The 18,390-nt window shown below is 36.6% G+C and overlaps 1 protein-coding gene across 2 annotated transcripts in view; it reads right to left on the bottom strand.

Moving 5' to 3' along the window:
- Positions 1-7,698, bottom strand: part of LOC131667689 (uncharacterized) — a 79,874-nt gene extending 72,176 nt beyond the window's left edge. For both annotated transcript variants that reach the window (XR_009302209.1, XM_058941285.1), the window contains exons 1-2: positions 7,123-7,698; positions 2,026-2,240 (exon numbers count right to left, since the gene is read on the bottom strand). Coding sequence is in view for 1 of the 2 variants with exons in the window: in XM_058941285.1 (XP_058797268.1) it covers positions 2,026-2,056 (31 nt within the window). In the remaining variant the exon portion in view is untranslated. The remainder of the gene's footprint in view (positions 1-2,025; positions 2,241-7,122) is intronic.
- Positions 7,699-18,390: the final 10,692 nt, after the last annotated feature.

The raw sequence follows: 18,390 nt of genomic DNA on the forward strand, positions 1-18,390 counted from the left end.
TGTTTTCGCCAACGGTAATTTTGCATTTAAAATGAGGCGAAACTGCCAACGGGTGAATCAAAGGCTACTTCATAGCTCGTAAATTATTAAATAAATAAAAATAAATTGTAATTTTATTTCAGCAGCATTTTCATATCACGTGTAGATAACCTCGCATATAGCCAATATGCATCCGGCGTCAAGTAGCACAACAAAATAAAATCTATAGATTTACAAGCTAAAGATCGACGTCTTGTAATCTTGTCGCATCGCTTTCGCATATCTCTTTTTAAGCGAAATCAACAATTGTATAATAAAATAATAATAATCCTTCTTATAATAGTAATGACAATCTATAATATAATAATAATAAAAATTACGCATCCTATCTACATAACAACTTGTACGGATATGTCGATGTTCGAGCGTAATTAAAAGTTAATGAAGCAAACACGATCTGTGAATAAATTCAATTGTGCTTGAGAACATATAGAATTTATTCATCTGCAACATTTTAATTATTTATTTGACTTTTCCAAGCACAGTTGGAAATTCATTCAGTTTTATAAACATCATCAAAACACACGTAAAGATATGCAATCAACTTTGACGTATTCAATTATCTTATTTAATTTAAACAAACAGGCCAATCTATATATATATATATATATATATATATATATATAACATGCGAGGGAGAGTTACAATTTCCTGATTGAATGCAACAGAGATCCAATTGTTGGCGTGCAAAAGCTTTCAGTATACGAGGGACAAAGAGCAAATACAATACCTTTGTCACAGAGAAGCTAACGAATCACGACGCCTCTTTTGGGAAACCAACTTTACGTGACTTTCTGCTATGAATGTCGTATAAATTTTGCTGAACATAATAGAAAAAAATTGTAACTCGCTATAGCGAATTTCCATTTTTTTTGTTCAAAGAATTATTACCATTTCATTTTTCATTCACGAACGAAATTCACGTATCTTGGATAATTTTGCATCCGTTTAACAAAAAAAAAATGATGTCTCAAAAGACAGTCTCGGAGCGCGAGAGCACAAACGTCACAGAGAGAGGTAAACGAGAAAGACTACAGCTTGACAAGAAAGAGGCGGGCAAAGGAAAGGAAAAGATGTTACGGCGCCATTTTCGTCCAAGCGCCAAATGTGATATTCATGCGGTGTGGCGACGACGGCGGCTCACATTTCTCAGTCTTTACTCGAGGGCGAAGCCTGGGTGTGTACATATGTGCATGCGTATACACACTCTCATGTGTCTCCTACAGGCGACGCAAAACAAAGAAGCGTCTGAAGATCCGTGGCCAGTTTTAATTTTCATCATAGCCCCTTCTAGCTCTTTTGGCCGGAGAAGACCACAGCGCAACGCAGCGACAGACACATGCGCGTCCTCGGTTAATTAGGTTATGCAAAGCAGCCTGCCACGCGCGGTCTGTGTATATGTATATATTGAGGGTTAGCCCCGCTGGGGATTTCGGAATTTCAGCTTGCGCAAGCGCGCTACAAGCTTCCTACAAAATGAAAGAGCGTGGGAGAGAGAGAGAGAGAGAGAGAGAGAGAGAGAGAGAGAGAGAGAGAGAGAGAGAGAGAGAGAGAGAGAGAGGAGGGGGACGCTGGAATTTTTGCGCGGCGAGGAAACTGCGAGTGCCGCATGCGATGCGGCATCCCGAGATTCCACGAACAGCCCCGAGCTATGACGATTGCACGCGCAAGTTCGCAAGCTTTCACTTTGCATTGTTGAGAGCTTTCGGTCAGAAGATTTTATGAAAATTGATCCAAAGGACAATGCAGAGGTTGTTGCAATTACTTTAAAAGTAATAAATTATCTGTGGAAATGAATATGTCCAATTGGCCTTATATAATTTATTTATTTGAGCGACCTTTGTACTTTATTTAATTGACTCTGATGTACATGTATTTATACGAATACGCATTTATATTATTTTTGCTCGTGAATATTAGTATCCTTTAAAAAATTCATTGTGCACTGACGTGTATAATTAATCAAATTTATTTAATTGACTTCACCTTTCATGCCGATGAATGGTATCCTGTCCATTCGAGGTGTTTCTTCACTTCCACTAGAAGTAAGGATAAGCACGTCGTTTCTCTCAAATGTGAATCACGACGAGAATGCAGCTAAGCATTCTTCGACAAGCTATCGTCAATCTGAACGTGATCCTCAACATTTATCTAAGATCCTTATTAACACTGTGCTTATCAATCAGTCTCTTCAATTGCGCCTGCAACAAAACATCGAATACACCTTTACATTATGATTATCAGCAGATATGAAATTCAATGACGTTCCAAGTATTTTACATTGTACAATGAAAGCATTTGCATAAAGTTCCCGAAGCAACTGTCTCGGCAAAGATTGCACGAATTTCTGGCCGCCGCGACGCAGCACTATAATAAAGCGTAATTCCTGAGCACTCGCAGTGTCACACGCGTAATTCTAGTGTGCTCGTGCGAGCTGATCTCTCTCTCTTCTCGACAATGCGACGTCTTCGAAATTCTCGGAATTGCCGCAGTTGAAACGTCAAGTCCGCGATCTGCATGAAAAAATAATGCAAGCCACGAGAAAAACGATGAGATTGCAAGTGGAGCAGAAAAGAAAACGGAATCAGTTGAAAATAGCGTCTGAAGCAGTAAAACACAGAGAGAAAAAGTCTAGCCAAGAAATCAAAAGCTATCTTAAATCCATCTGCGTGTTCGAGACGTCCACCTTGGCTAAAGAAAAATGGTTCTGCTGATTCGCGCGCACGATATGCCTGCAGTGTGCAGCCAGAAAAACAGAGAGAGAGAGAGAGAGAGAGAGAGAGAGAGAGAGAGAGAGAGAGAGAGAGAGAGACGACAAATAAGCAAGAAGGAAAAGGCGGAACGAGCCCGCCTTGACGCGCTGGCTGTTTCTTGGATTTTCTTCTCTCTCTCTTTCTGTCTGCCCCCACTTATTTTCGAGTTCCTGCGCCCACTACCGGGGAGGGGCAAGGTAAAAGTCTCGAGCGTAAGCCGCGTCGTAAATTGGGGTCATCAAGAAAGTGGAAAGAAGCTCGCGAGGGATGGAGCCAACTCACACTCGTTGTACATGTGTGCGACTGTAGGATGGCAGGGTGGTGCACTCGCACACACTTTAACTCTCAAATCCTGTGTACTTTTTGGCGGATGGCTGCCAAGCAAACACCGCGTGGCGCATATTAACGCGCCTTGCGCACAAAATCACGCAAGCACTTTGCTAAATTGTTTTTTCGGTCAGCGCCAGTTTAAATATAAGAAAAGTTAGACTTGTACAGGTAGTTTCGCTTCTTTAGCGACTTGACTGAGGATTTTTATGACTTTGACTACTTTAAACAAGAAATATAATTGAAAAATCTCTTTTCTTCTACTTAATTTCTATTAATTTCTTTTCTTCTGCATAAAATGAGCTTAATCGAAAAATATTCGATAAACTCTCAGTAAGAAGTCCTAATCCTTATAAAAATAATGAAAAAGATTACGATAAATCCAAAAAAAGGTGAAACGGGCACAAGCTTCGACAAAGAAAAAATAACATAGGCTCAAGGGCATCGGCAAAGATATTAACGATCACAATCTTATCACGCTCCACTTTTTTGGAAAATTGGGTTTTTCATTCAGCTACTACCCGCATACGCGAATCAGAAGCACCGATTGTATCCTCGTTGCTAGAGCAGAATCTACATTGTAAACTTATGCATTCAATAAATTACAAGATGAGACTGAGGCTTCAACGTTTCGTAAAAGTTATTAGGTTCGTTGCAGCTTTGTAGCCACGAGCGCGTTGTTGTAGTTTACCCGCGAATCAATCGGATGAACTTGGCTCGAGAAGCTCCAACAGGCTTCTGAGCAGCCCACAGCCCACAGCTTGTGCCCTATCTTACCGTGCCATCGCTCCTTTCCGTGTCACCGCGGGAAAAGATTCAAAACAGAAAGTCAAAAAATTTTGCCTAATACACACGCGTCAAGGCCAGCAAACCTGTTTTTGCCTGATAAGCAATTGAATTACTATGCGACTGGTTTTTATAGAGTAAGCTCTTCCGGTCTACGTTTTATTGTTCTGCTTACTGGTAGTGAAACAAGTTTGCAATGTGAAACCGTGTAAGCCAAATAAATGCCGAAAATGAAGATCCGCCGGCAGCAAAAGGGTTTTCTTTCGAAGTCATGATTTTCAGTGGAAAAGCGATAGAGAGTGGCTGCAGAGGAGGCATTAAAAACAATTAAAGGAAGCGAATCAATCCCTTTGAAAAGTCGTTTGTTTGCGAATGGGATCGAATGGTATACTGTAATTCGCTTACGTGAATCTCCAGAGCTGGAGGACAGGATAGCGGAGGCCAGAATGTAGTTCATTGTCCCTTTACTTTCTATTCAGCATCAGAGTGAATATAAATTGAAGGATTTCGTGTAATCGATTACATTAATTCCGATCGCACTTACGAGCAGTGAAATCCAATGAAAATGCGATTATATTATGATTAATTACGCGATTGGCGATTGAAATAATTTTTCATATTTTTGTAACACGCTGCTATCACTTACGTGACATTGTGGTTTGTCCAGTTGATCAACTTCTTTTGGCCGTTGCAGTCAATCGATTAACCATAAGTTTTCACTTGGCGCACGATGGAAAAGCATCGAGTAAACGTATTAGTAATTTTTCAGCCAAGTTGCCCCGCGCTCTTATATCGATTTGGCTTGATTTACGAGCGCGGCATCGAGTTGCCGAAAAATTGTTGATTTATAAACGGCTTCGCGGACGCGCCAAGCCTACACACACACGCGCGTACAAAGAGATATCGCTTACTCACGAGTTAATCGTAGCCCACGTCGACGGGTAGTAGCTCGATCGAATTCTTTTCTTTCTGTAGAGAATGGAGAAAACCTATCCACTCGCTCATATTATCCCGCTTAAACGAGTCTTTACGCCCGGTGATTGCTAGCAGCCGAATCTCCGTATATCCTTTCGTATACTTTCGCCCTCGCGCCGAACGAAAAGGAAAAAAATAAGAGAAGCGGAAGAACCAATGACGCGCGCGCACGCCGCCACCGAAGGAAGAAGAAAAATGACCGAGACAAGTGGGCGAAAAAATGCGTTTGCGTTGCGTCTTGGCAAACTTTGACGATTGTGCGAGAAAAAAGGAGGGTACGGGCTAACGGACAAGGTTTGCCGTCCCGTCTTCTCTCTTTTTTCCCTGAAAGGCCACATAAAAAATTGCCGCCGTGGCCTTTCCTTGCTTTCTATCAAAGACATCAGACTATACGCGCAGCTCAAACTCGTCTACAAAGTATAGATGAACGACCAAGGCCAAAACTCGCCGGCTGGAAAATTAATTTTTCTTAGGCTTTAACTTTACTACTCCATGTTTCCTGTTTTCTTTTTTGCTCGAGTAATGCTGGGCTCTATATTCATGTAAATTTATGAATGTTTCATTGATAGATATGACATGAATATTTTTTTCCATGTAATATTATATACGACCATTATTTTCCATTTTAATATCATTATTTATGTATCTCGTATTTTTAACGTTCATTTTATCTGTTTGACATCCATCAAAAAGAGTATTTTTTCCCTTCATTTATTAGTTATTATGAATGTCTATAATAGCTATAAATTATTTTTCTTCTTACTTTATTAATCAGAATTATTGACAAAACTTTTTTCAAAAATTAACGTATTCAGACGAATACTAATCACGGTACTTTTGTAATAGTTTTATAGATATTACATTCTCACCAAATGTTCGTTTTGTTTACACTATTGGCTGGTTATTTATCTTTCCGCCCTTCATTGAAGACTCGCTGAATTTAATTTTCATTTTTAGTTGTCATATGCACATGTGCACTGCTCGCATATATATACGAGTAAAAGCTCACGTGCACGTGAGAGCCAATGCGTAAGCAAGAATAGCGAGTAATAAAGTTTTGTCGCGAGTAAATCAAATTTTTCTCAATTAATTTCACTCTGTGGTAGTGCATTTTCTATTCTAATACTTTGCTTAAAAATATTAACAATATAAGTTTGATCAAAGAATATGAAATGTACAATAACATATAAAATGCAAAATATCAATATTTCATAACGATCAAACTTGTAGATAATTATTAATTAAAAAAAAATCGATTATCAATTTTCAACAATGAAATTTACAACTCGAAATCGACTTAGCAATATGTTATTTGATGGAAGTGCAGCACCGAAAATTATTCGTCGAAGCAATGCATGCTAATCAGACTGAAGATTAATGACCACGGTGGTATAATAATCTTTTTAACATAAATATGATGATGAGCAATAATTAATTGCGAAATTGGCAATTTACTTTCTACCTTTCTGCTAACGGATTTTTAAATTAAATAAAATATTGCTTTTCTACAAAAGTGATAACGTATAATTTTTAGTGACAGAGAACAAATATCAATTAATCATATTTACTAACTACTTTAGATTTTATCTCGACTATTTTTATGAACATAGATAACACGCTAATTATTCAGCAGAAAATAGACAGATCGATAAAACTCGATATGTAGCAAAACGCAAAAAGCACATTTTCCAAATCAAATACAGACCGACGGTAGCGATAAATTGAAAATCACAATATGAACTCTGAATTTTTTTATATAAAAAACGTATATTTCTCAACAGAAGAGTCCATCGAGTACTGTTGGTGTAGGTTCTCTCGCAAACGGTTGCATATCAATGGTTGCCTTCGTTCTCTTCTCTCTCGCACTCGTTCACCAATGAACTCAAAACACTTTTGTAGCGCTGAGCTAGGTTTTCCTAATACTCTTTGAGATTCAAAAAACCATAAAGTATGAAGCCCCGACAGTTAACAGCAGCGGCTTTGATATTACATGGATTTTCCAGAACGTTAACAATCATAGCTTGATAAAGGGCTTCAAAAAAGAAGATAAAAAAGCAGGTACATATCTCGTCATCAATGGTGGAAAATGCATCTATGCTAGTTCACGCGTCCGTTGAATGTTGAAACAATAACCGCTAAGTGAGCAACGCAAACGAACGACAGAAGGAGAGAGAGAGAGAGAGAGAGAGAGCGATGACGCAAGCACTGGCGAGAGAAAAGGGAAGGGGAGAAAAGTAATCACCTCGAGATGAACTCGCCTCGCTGCGATTCGATGCTGCCAACTCGGTTAGTCGCTCTTGTGAGCGCGCTCTTCGATTGCGATGGCATGTTGAATGTGCGCTCTACCAACTGTCGCGAGCTGCAATGCGTTTGTTTCTCGTTTCTTCCACCGCTAACTTCTTGATATCCCCGAAGCACTTGCAATCAATCACTGACTGAACGACAAACAAAAACGCAACAAACAGAACTGAAAGCTCGAGTAGTCCAAGTGGCTGCTCAGCTCAAACGCCAAGCATTCCACAGGTGCACGTCGCAAAGGCTGCAGCACATAGCAGGTGCAACTCGCAACGGAACGAGGAAACCAACAAACCTCAAGCTCAAGCGCGACGCACGAGCATGCGACTACACAGGCATAAGCACTAGGCTCTGAGGCGCGACGTGACACGAACGCGACAATGACCGCAGCGAGAGCTTGCGCGCTAGTACGCGAGCACTGGCAGTTGCTGCTGGTGGATTGAACCGATGCGAGCTGTGGCCCGCGCCGAGCAACACTGACGGGGCTAAACGCGCGACCGAGCCACCACACGCAGCAGCAGCAGCAGCGCACAGCCCGCCGTGACTGCCGCACGAGGGGGATGACCCAATTCGACTCTCTCGCTCTGATCTCTGCTGCTGGGGCCGAGTCTGCGCACCTTCCTCTTCGTTGTCGTCTTCGTCCCAGAGCTCCGCAAAGGAAATAACCCTCCAACTCTTATCTATTCACATTGGCCACCCAAGACTTTTCGGATCATTTTCGATACTTCTGCCTATCTTTCCTCGTGTCGTTGCTGTCTTTCTTCGTTCATTTTTGGGACGGGCAGAGAGCCGACAATCTATATCTCGAGCACGCTCGCGCGCGAGCTAAGGGCAATTTCCAGAAGACGAGAAACGACCCGAGAACTAAATTGGCCCTGAAAAGCGTGACCTTACACTCGTTAAACTAAGCGCTCGCTCATATTCTCTTTGAATGGCGCTTAGATGCATGTATGACTCGAATTTCAAACTGACGCGTTCGCGTAGTTTTTGTACAGTTTTTACACGTGACGTCCGTGAATTTTCTTTGTAAGTGAATATTAAAAGCTGTTTTTCGATTTTTCTTCATTGTTTTTATTGTCTGTAGCTTTTCGCAAATATATTTTTAACATTTGCGTTTTTCCTGAATCGTTTGGTTTTGCATAAAAACCCACTCCTCTCAGCAAGTTTTTCGCTCCCTTGCTCTTTACGTCAGTTAGTAAAAGAAATGTTACGTAGCATTTTACGAGTGTAACCGTCAGCTATCCATTTTTAAATGAGGCAGCGAATTCGTTTGTGACTGAATGGCAACTTTTAAAAATTAAATTTATTTATTTATTACCATAGTATATATACGTTAATTACATAGTCGCAATAAACATACATGTGAAATGTAAATCGAATTGAAATGTAATGAAGGATTGTTTTTAAAATAGTAACTCTTTTCATTTGATAACACTCTATTTCTGCTCTTGTTTTCGTTTCCATGGATACGTTGGTCGTGAGTTGAATACATTTATTTGAACTGTATGCCTGAATAAAAATTCTGTTTTTTCTGCCAATATATATTGTTGTGATGAACCGCTAAAATACAACACGTACAATCTCATCAATAAATTTATACACTGTATTAATTTTAAAATGTTATATACAATATGACATTCTATAAAAATACACGTGCCTGCCACATATTGCGTTTTAATCGTACAATAAACTATAAAAACAAGCAACGTAATAGAATGAGACTTTTTGTGTTTATTGTAAAATTATGCTTTCATGAATCAATTCTCAAATTTCAGGATTTTATTGGAAATAAAATCACATAATCTAGCTATTCACAGTTTTTCTTGAAATAACTTTTCAGGTAATCGGGTCAGCGCCGCGGGAAAAGCAGAAAAACCAATTTTTCAGCTTCACCAAAGTCCAAGTACAAATATTGGCATATTTGAAGATATAAATCGATCAAGGTATACCGAAGCAAAACAATAAATTAATATGACTTACATTTGTTTTAGATTGTTTTACCAATATTATCAATAGGTAAATTGTAACTACAAATGTAAAGTATTTTTTTCTAGAAAAAGGAGTATAGAAGATGAAGTTGCAAAGCCAAAAGAAAATACATTAAAAGAATGCAAAAAAAGCGACAAACGAATTTGAAATAAACAAGTTTTCAAATGTTTTCGCTTTGTTAAAACAAGCTACTGCATTGTTTCCCCGAACAAAAGCGCGTGGGCAATCAAAACCCAAAAAGTTGTTGAACTACTTCGTGGAACACCACATTCTAATTTATTGTCTTGACCAATTTATTGCAACTGTACAATCTTTTAAAATTTCGTTTATAAGCATTATAAGATTAACGTACATATTTTGTCATAATAGTAATTTTGTATTACAGTATATTATGTAGCATTGAAATCGTATGATCAGTTTATAAACAAGTTACGGTAAATCGTGAAAATATTCGCAAGTTTACATCGTTAGGAAAAAGCATTCCTTATTCAATTTAAAAAATAAACGAGCTGTCATAAGGGCACTTTCGTAAATTCCGAAGGTTTACTCAATGATATTTGTAAACGTGTGTCTGACGGTTTCTGATGTGGTTGATGTGACGTTCGTAGACAAATAATCAATGCTGTTTATTAAAGATCGTTAATTGAAAAATGTGACATTTTTAATCAAAAACTACACTTGATGTAGAAATAAAAATTAATGCCATCCTACATAAGTGCAACATACACATTCACAGACAAAAAACAAGAGCGCAAGCGGAGATGCTGCGGACTGTACGCACTGATCGATATGTAGTGGCAAGAGAGAGAAGGGGCAGAGGGTTCGATGTCGCGCACGCTGCGGCAGTCGAAGCGTTGGCGGGTTCAATACGCGCGCACTATAATCCAACACTCGTTGATTGCCCAAAGACTTGCGTGACTAGCATGCTACTCGTCATTTATCTAAGTTCTCACATTCTCCTGCTTTGAAGTGAGCATTTCATTTGCTAATATTATGTTCAAAATTCGAATGCTTTTTAAATTTAGTTCTTTTTCGATTAAACTTACATTTTTATACAAATCACAGAAAATTTAAATTGAATATTTTTCCTTGCACATAAATCAGCGCTTTTCGCAGTCAAATCATTTGAATAAAATACCCGTTTAATCTTACTTGATCATATTTAAAAGTTGATTTACAAGCCTTGGAAGAGATAACAAATTTGGAACATCGCTATACATTCGGAATGTTCTCTTATAGAACAAAAAATTTTTCTGATAGAAAACATCTCAATGAAAATAAAATGACGTTTATTATAGAATATTGTACTCATTTTTATCCTCAGAAAAGATGAGCATTAGTTGAGGTATCGAAATGCTCTTGAAGAGCAACACACTTCACACGTACTACCACTTGAACAACGAAATACTTCCGTCAATTATTTTTAAAAAACATGTGACGAGATCAATCTATGTGAAACTTGATTAGTAAAATACAATAACAGAGAAACCATAAATGAAAATTACTTGTACACATCATTAAATAAGTCTTGCTATGATAAATAACGCAATCTTCATCAGAACCATTGTATATTGGTACTGCAGTTCGCAAATAAATTTTTTACCTACAACTGTTGCTTCACGTGAATTAATTTTTCTCAAGAAAAAATAGCTTCCATACCCTTCTTCGTAATCTTGTACATCATGGATAAAACAATGATCATCTATTAAACAAGATATTCCGCTTGGTAGATTGAATATGGCAATTAACGTATGTCTATTTGTATTTCAAATTTCAAATTTCCATTGAAATAAATTTTTTAGTAAATGACTTCTTTTTAATATTTAAACAATGTGCTGTTATGAATATTTGTAACAATAAGATAAGTAATATTAATCTAGTTAATAAAGAATTAATACTCCTTGTGTAGGTAGCGTTCTGTTGATGATGTCCTAAGGATTGCTTTATTGAATTCTTTCCAATGTGTATTTGAAAATCCAAACGTTAAAATCCAGCTTGCGGCGGCGAAATAGTTCTACAGCAGTTTAATTAATTTATCGGGCTTCGAATTTAATGCACTGAGGTGCTAGCGGACCAACAGTAATTCAAGTCGATATAGCCGCGGGCGCAAGTCGTACAGCACTCTCAGAGACGTATCCCCAAGGGATTTTATCCGCATTTCGCCATTTAGGTGGTCGAGCCTGCGAGCTCGTAAGAATGCCTAAGCCGCGCAAGATTCAAAATAAAAAAGAAAGGAGAAAGCTACGAGCGTTAGAGAGGTAAAAAGTCTCTTGGCACGGCAGTTATATCACAGAAAAAGAAGATTTCGCGATATCGACAGACGCTCGCTGCGACGAGCTTTTTCTTTGCACTTCTTCTTTCAACTTGCTGGGCATTAAGCTATTCAGAACTAATGTGCATATTCCGTTTTAACCACAGCTTTTTTAGATGGAACAAACGCTTTATTTTGTTTTTCAACAATTCCAGTATACTATTTATGTTATTACTGTTCTAAGCTTTCATCTTTGTATCTTTGACGTGCTGCATTAGAAATCAGTAATCAACAATTTCTTACGTATTTAGTGAAAAAACTAGTGATCAGTATTCGAGTTTATGTCAACTTATTTGATGAATACTTTTCTAATACTTGTGAGAATTTGATGAGCCTGAACTATGATGAGTAACCCAGATTATAAAAAGGAAAAGTTAAATTTATAGCGTTTAACGTGAAAATTTGAAGTTGGCGTGGCCGAATGCGATACGCGCGCGTAGGTGTCTATTGTCAGCAGGAAATTTTTTGAAGCGCAGTAAAAGAGAGCTTTTGTGCGAGCGCGAACTCGCGAAGAAGATTCACGCAAAAAATTGCCCATCATAAAACTCGAAATCGAAGCACCTAAATAATTGAAGCGTCTTCTGGATTTTTGTACTCAAAAAAACCGGCGCAACGCATTTACGCGTAATACCTACAACAAGAAAATGTATGCAGCTCGGAAAATGCTTTCAGTTTCATTTCTCTGACTAACAGGCGTGCAAAAGTCTGATGCAACGTAAACTCGTTCGCAACACGATCGTTTTTGCGATTTTGATCCTTTGACGGTATGTCGTCGTTTCGTTCACAATTGCTCGCGCGACGTATCGTTCGTGTGCCAGACATATTTTTACGAGAGCGACAGCAAAAATTAAACGAGAGTCAGATCGTTGCGCCTACTCCCTGCAATTTTTCCTTTGCCATCCCTTCACAGCCCGCTTTGTTCACCTCGCAGAATAGCTCGTGGTAAAAGGAAATCAGAGGCTCGCGCGCGCGAACTGCGAGCGTAAAACCGTCAATAAAGTCGCGAGGTATGCGAAAGAGAAAGAGAGAGAGAGAGAGAGAGAGAGAGAGAGAGAGAGAACGTCGACGTCGATGACGTGCGGCTGAATTTTAACGAGCCGCTTTTTCTCTCATTCTCTTCGCGCTTACGATGCGTCGTCGCATAGCTAAAAGAATCTCATTAAAACTCGCTTACTGCAAAGTCTACTGCAACAATCATGCGATTTGTGGAAATATAACGCATAAAAATGATTTCTTTTCAAGAATTTCATAGGCTATCCGTAATTTCATTGGATTATCCAGAGCAGTGTTCTTTTTTTCACATTGAACGACGGTGGAAAATCAAAGTTGAAATCGGAAGATATGAAATATCACGAGACTAATTTTCATTAAAAATTATCGATATTTCTACGACATGATTATGAGAAGCAGATATTTTTGAGTATTATATATAAATGAAAGAACATATATTCATCCAGTAATCTTTTAACTGTGAACCAAGTTGTTCATCAATAGATAAAAGTCATACGAAACTTCAATTGGGAGTACTTTTCTCACGTCTACAAATGAAAGCAAAAAACTCTAGCAAGCCGTAAATGTACCACCCCGGAGGGTGAAATTCCCTAATGTCATCCTCTAGGGCACACAGGAGAGCGAGAGAGCGAGGCGAGATGCGTGAGAGTAAACGAGTCCTTGAATATTCAGCGGCAATGCGACGACAAGCTCGGGCGCTCATTGGTTCCGGTACTCGCTCGATGCACTTGCAGCTATACGTCATTATGCTCATGCATAACGTTAGAAGAACGAACAAACATCACTAGTTTCCCGCGTTTCCTGCTCTGTTATTCTCCCTCGAGGGTTTAATTGTTCATTCGTTCAATTGCATCGCCTCTTGAACCCCAGCTGTAATTGGATTCAGTCGAGCGCAATTGCACATTTAAATTGGTAATTTTTATCTCATCTGTAATCTTGGCAACATTTCAATTTTCTAATCTTATTTGCGATAGAATAAAGGTGTCATTATTGAAATAATTTCTATTGAATTTCTCGATTATTGCTCTATCAATTTCAGGAGAAATATTTGAATTCGTTAAAACTCACACACTTATGCTGTAGAAAACGACATCTGAAAAAATTTTTCATCTTACAAGAAACTCAATTTTTCATTAAAGTTAATTGTATGATATACATAATATTCGAACTATTAAGGTTACAAGATCACATACTGATATTGCCAAATATAAATCTTTCTTCTTAAGGTTTACTAATTCTGTGCTTGATATCGTCTCTGTATTTAAGTTATTTTAAGTGTGCGTACAAGTCAAAAACACAAAAATTCCCTTTTCGCTCTGTTTGTGACCTGGATTTTGCTTCACCAAAAAGATCAATATGAGGTGAATAAAAGAGGGAGAGGAAGGGCTGGACAGCTATTAAAAGTTCCTACTTCAACTGGCATTCAACTTCCAAAAATCAATAAATCAATAGAGCCTCGTACATTTTGACAATCATTATGAATATTCATAATGATTCAAAGTGATTGTTGTGACAAGTTAAAAGAACTTATTTTTTAATAAAGCATTTTCAATTTTGATAATGAAATGTCTACTTCGTAAAACGTTCCACTTCATCTGCATAACGCTTGAATTTTCAGTCTAACATTCAAATATTTAAATATTTTTAATCGGAAAAAAAGTTCTCGAGTCGTAGTTGAGACATTTTTTCCATTGGCAAGCATATTTGATCTAAAAATGTTCACAAAATTCTATATTCAAAATCTTACTCGGCAAGTTCGATAGCAGAAAAAATACAAAAACAAGAAAATGTTAGAAAATGTAGAAAGAAAACGAAAAAAAGAGTCATCTAGAAAAGTGCGAAAAGTTGAACGAGAAGGAAAACAGAGGAGGAGTAGTATACAAGCGTAAATATTGCAGGGGAACAAAGCGAAATTGAGGAAGGCTAAGTAGTAGAACAAAATGAACTAGGCATTTGAACACTCGGCCAAATGCTACTGCAAAGTGCACAAGAGAGTCTAGGAAAAGAGAACAATCGTATATAGGTCGCATTTTCAGTGCCACGACCTGAATTCGTAAGAGGTCGTGACCGAGCTAAGCAACCGTAGCAATCGAAACTTACCATTGCAACTGCAATGCACGCGGTGAATAAAACCGAATGTACCTTCAAACAATTGTCAACGTTACTGAAGCAAAATTATCAACATCAACATCAATTATCAACATTAATAATGGTCAGCTTTCGTTCAAACGTCACATTGTTTTTTTTTCAACAATATTATATGAACGATATAAACACATTAATAGAGTACGGTAATAAATATCAGTTTCCTATTCTCATTATACCTTATTTTCTAAGGCAATAATTTAATTAATTCGATATTGCATTAATAAGGTTCATCAAACACCTTACTGTGAAGAGATGTACTATTCATATTACAGTGATCGTATTAACAATACGTAAAAACTATGTTCCGATAAATTTAATAATCGATTTATTTTATCAACAGATTATAGACATTTTTAATTAGCATTTGGAACTTTATATAGATATATCAATAAAATCGTGACTCAATCAAATCTGAGATTGGATCAAAGCGTACATGTAGTCTGGATCCATAAATTAGCTCTCAATATATTTTTTTATCTCTGCATTAACGCAAGTTAGATTTGAAAAAATTTGACTTTGATTAAAAAATACTTCTTTCACATAGAAAAAATTTGTTCACTTGCTAATTTTTAGAAATATTATTTTTGTTCTATGACTTTTTCAAAATAAATAACAACACGAAATATGCATAAAAATCAATGACAACGCCATATATAGTTTATAAAAAATTTAATATTTGTTTTTAAATATTTGAAATTTCTAATGTTTTATTTCATTTGATATAATCATTTTGTGCTTGTATCTCCATTTTCTTAAGGCGTTCATTACTATAGCAAAACTCATCATGCATCTGTTCGATTACTTCAAAAAAACATCACATGCTTTTATTATTAATATGAATTATTTGAAATTATCCGAATAAAGCTATTGAAAAAGTAAATCTTACGTTTGCCTTTCACAAACTTTTCTATCAACATATTTTCTGTATTGCCAAAATTAAGTTCAAAATTTACTTGTTATCATATTTGTGAAACAAATAGTTGTTTAAAAATATTGAAGATATATTATAGCAAAACAACACCAGTATTTATTATAAAAAAGCAATCCTATAAATTTATAGATGGTTTTAAGGCATTATAATCTCAACACTTGTCATATCGATCGATTAAGTTGACCCATCAGGCATAATTAGCTTCTATTTAATTTGTAACATTTAAAAATAATAATTTTACGAATTATATCGTTCAAAAATCGAAACAAAGCCAAAAAAACGAGATCTCGAAAAATCTATACACTTGGTACACAAATATTGGATTAAAAAAAAGCAACAATGCTAATAGATTCTTTTTAAATTGTACCAACAAAAAATACGAAAGTTATAATTCGTATCTTCCTGTAAAAAAGATAAATCAAGGTTTGCAGAGTAATATTGATCGTATATCTTTATTTTTACTAGATGGCAGTGGCTCTCCAACTAAGAGTCCAATATGCTAATGCGTATGCGTAATTGCAATGATAATACATTGATCAGATATTCATTGGTGACCCGCGAAGTTGAAAATTCAATTTATTTTCCACAATTGAACATCTATGATACCAAATTAGGTTAGGTCAAGAGTTATTTTGGCAAATTGTGCTCCCACAACTTATCAGAAAAAAATCCATTTGATGTCGTCAATACTGAATCGTCAAAAATAATTTTTATTTTGAACTTCGCAGGTTACCAATTAATGTCCGGTCAATGTACGGTCATTGTAATCACGCATGCGCATCGACTTTTAGTTAGAGAAAGTGTCACGGTGGTTTAGTGGATAGAACACCGGTCTTTTATGCCGATGTCCGGGGTTCAATTCCCGGCGAGTCCAATGGGTTTCTTTCAATAAAAGTATATGTGTCAAAATTAACATTGTGGCTTTGGTGGTTCGGATTCCACCTTAAACTGTAAATCCAGTATCCGGATTGGCTCCTCGGATGCTGATCTCCTGACACTCCTTCCGTAGAAACGACCAAACGACTATGTAAAAGTAGTCCAAATATTTCTCCAGCAGAACCCGGTCCTCTCTAGCCTACAACTTATAACGAAAAAAAAAATCGCACTAAAGCCATCGCCATCCAATAAACCTAAACCAAAATCTTTTAGTAGGAGGACTACTATCATCCAGTAAAGATAAAGATATAAGATCAATGATACTCTGAAAAACTTTATTTATCTTTTTTATAATATAAAAAATAGCTCCAAGTATATATGATCTTTTTTAATACACAATATTTAAAATGGCTTGAAAAGATCTCTAAAATGAGCTGTCACGGAGCTTCATGGGTTCATTTTCAGCTAACATATTGAGCTTCAAAGATACACTCGTTTTATTCTCGGGTGAGTAACGATGGTTGGACGAAAGTGTATGTGAACTTTTCATTTACATTACAATCAGAAAAGAACAAGCTTTTGTAATTGTTCGAAGATTCAGTTAAAACCGAATAGTTCCAAAAGTAGACCAAAATCTTTGTTCATTTTCAACAGTTAAAACATTCTGAAAAGAAGTCTCGTAAAAATAGTAAATTATTTAAAAAATTTTTTTTGAGAGGAAAATGCACTGGAAGCTTTAAAGATGAAATCGATGTCTATAAAAGGATAAAGAATAAAGAGCGAGAAAAGTTGGTATTTGGAAGTCCATTTGCAAGTGCGTAGTTGTAGTAGCAAAACTAGCTAGACTACTAGCAGCCCTTACTTCATAGCGCCTCTTTTCGTTCATACAAAGTGAACTTTAAAACGGATTCTGACGGCTCGGTGAGCGCAAGTGGGTACGCCAGCAACCCGAGCCCTCATTTTTTCTCTCGCACTCGTATATTTTCCCAACCGCTAAATGCGCCCGCGCGAAATGCTCTAATGGCGGAAGAAAGGCCAAAACAGAGGTACGAAAAACGAACCCTGTATTGACAATCACCAAGTTAAAGAATACAATCAAAATACTTATTAGTAGCCAGAGCTGCTCGCGTTATTATTATATTAACAATTTATGAAATCGCAGCAAGTAGGTCCTAATCGGTGTTTTCTAGAAGGGGGATCCTGAATTGTTGCTACCGTGATAAGCCATTTGCGTGGTAATCTAATAAAATTATTCGAGAAGTTGATTTTATTAAACTTATTCTAAGAATAAAATAATAAGAATTTTTTAAAACCGTTTTATGCCTATTACTTGTTTTTACTAACGAATAAAAATCTTACAACATTTTGGTTGCGTCATGCAAGATATTGCTATCTTATTTATTATTAATTTTTTGCTAATGGATATAATGGTAAACGAATTTACTCTAAAAAATATGATCAAGTATTTCTGATTATGCAAATATATATGTATTATTATTTCAATGTTTGCTTGATATAATCCTTTTATTGATTCTTTGGATAGAATAGTTCTTATTGAAAAATTATGTGACTTCACCAACAATCAATGTAAATTCAAGAAAAGCATCTCCTTATATGGTGTTTACTTTACATACAAAGATTATTTTTTTATTACTATATCAATATAAGTTGAATATTTACTTTGATTTTTTTCGGTCTTAAAAAATTAGAAACTACCTACTGGAGACAAAATACTTACCATCTCGGCAGATATCTACCTTATCGGTGAAGTTAAGTCAATCAACTCTCAGAAGATGGAGTTCAGTTGCACACTTTTTACGTATGTAAAAAAGATTTTAATATTAATCATAGAATAATAAATCCACAAAATAACTATTGAATTCTTTAATTCTTCTCACTAAGACTGTTGCTTTTATTTTGTTTAACCATATCAAAAAGTAAATATCTGT

The sequence above is a fragment of the Phymastichus coffea genome, unplaced genomic scaffold (genome assembly GCF_024137745.1).
Source record: "Phymastichus coffea isolate CEN01 unplaced genomic scaffold, Cenicafe_Pcof_1.1 PCOF00069, whole genome shotgun sequence".
NCBI lineage: Eukaryota > Metazoa > Arthropoda > Insecta > Hymenoptera > Eulophidae > Phymastichus > Phymastichus coffea.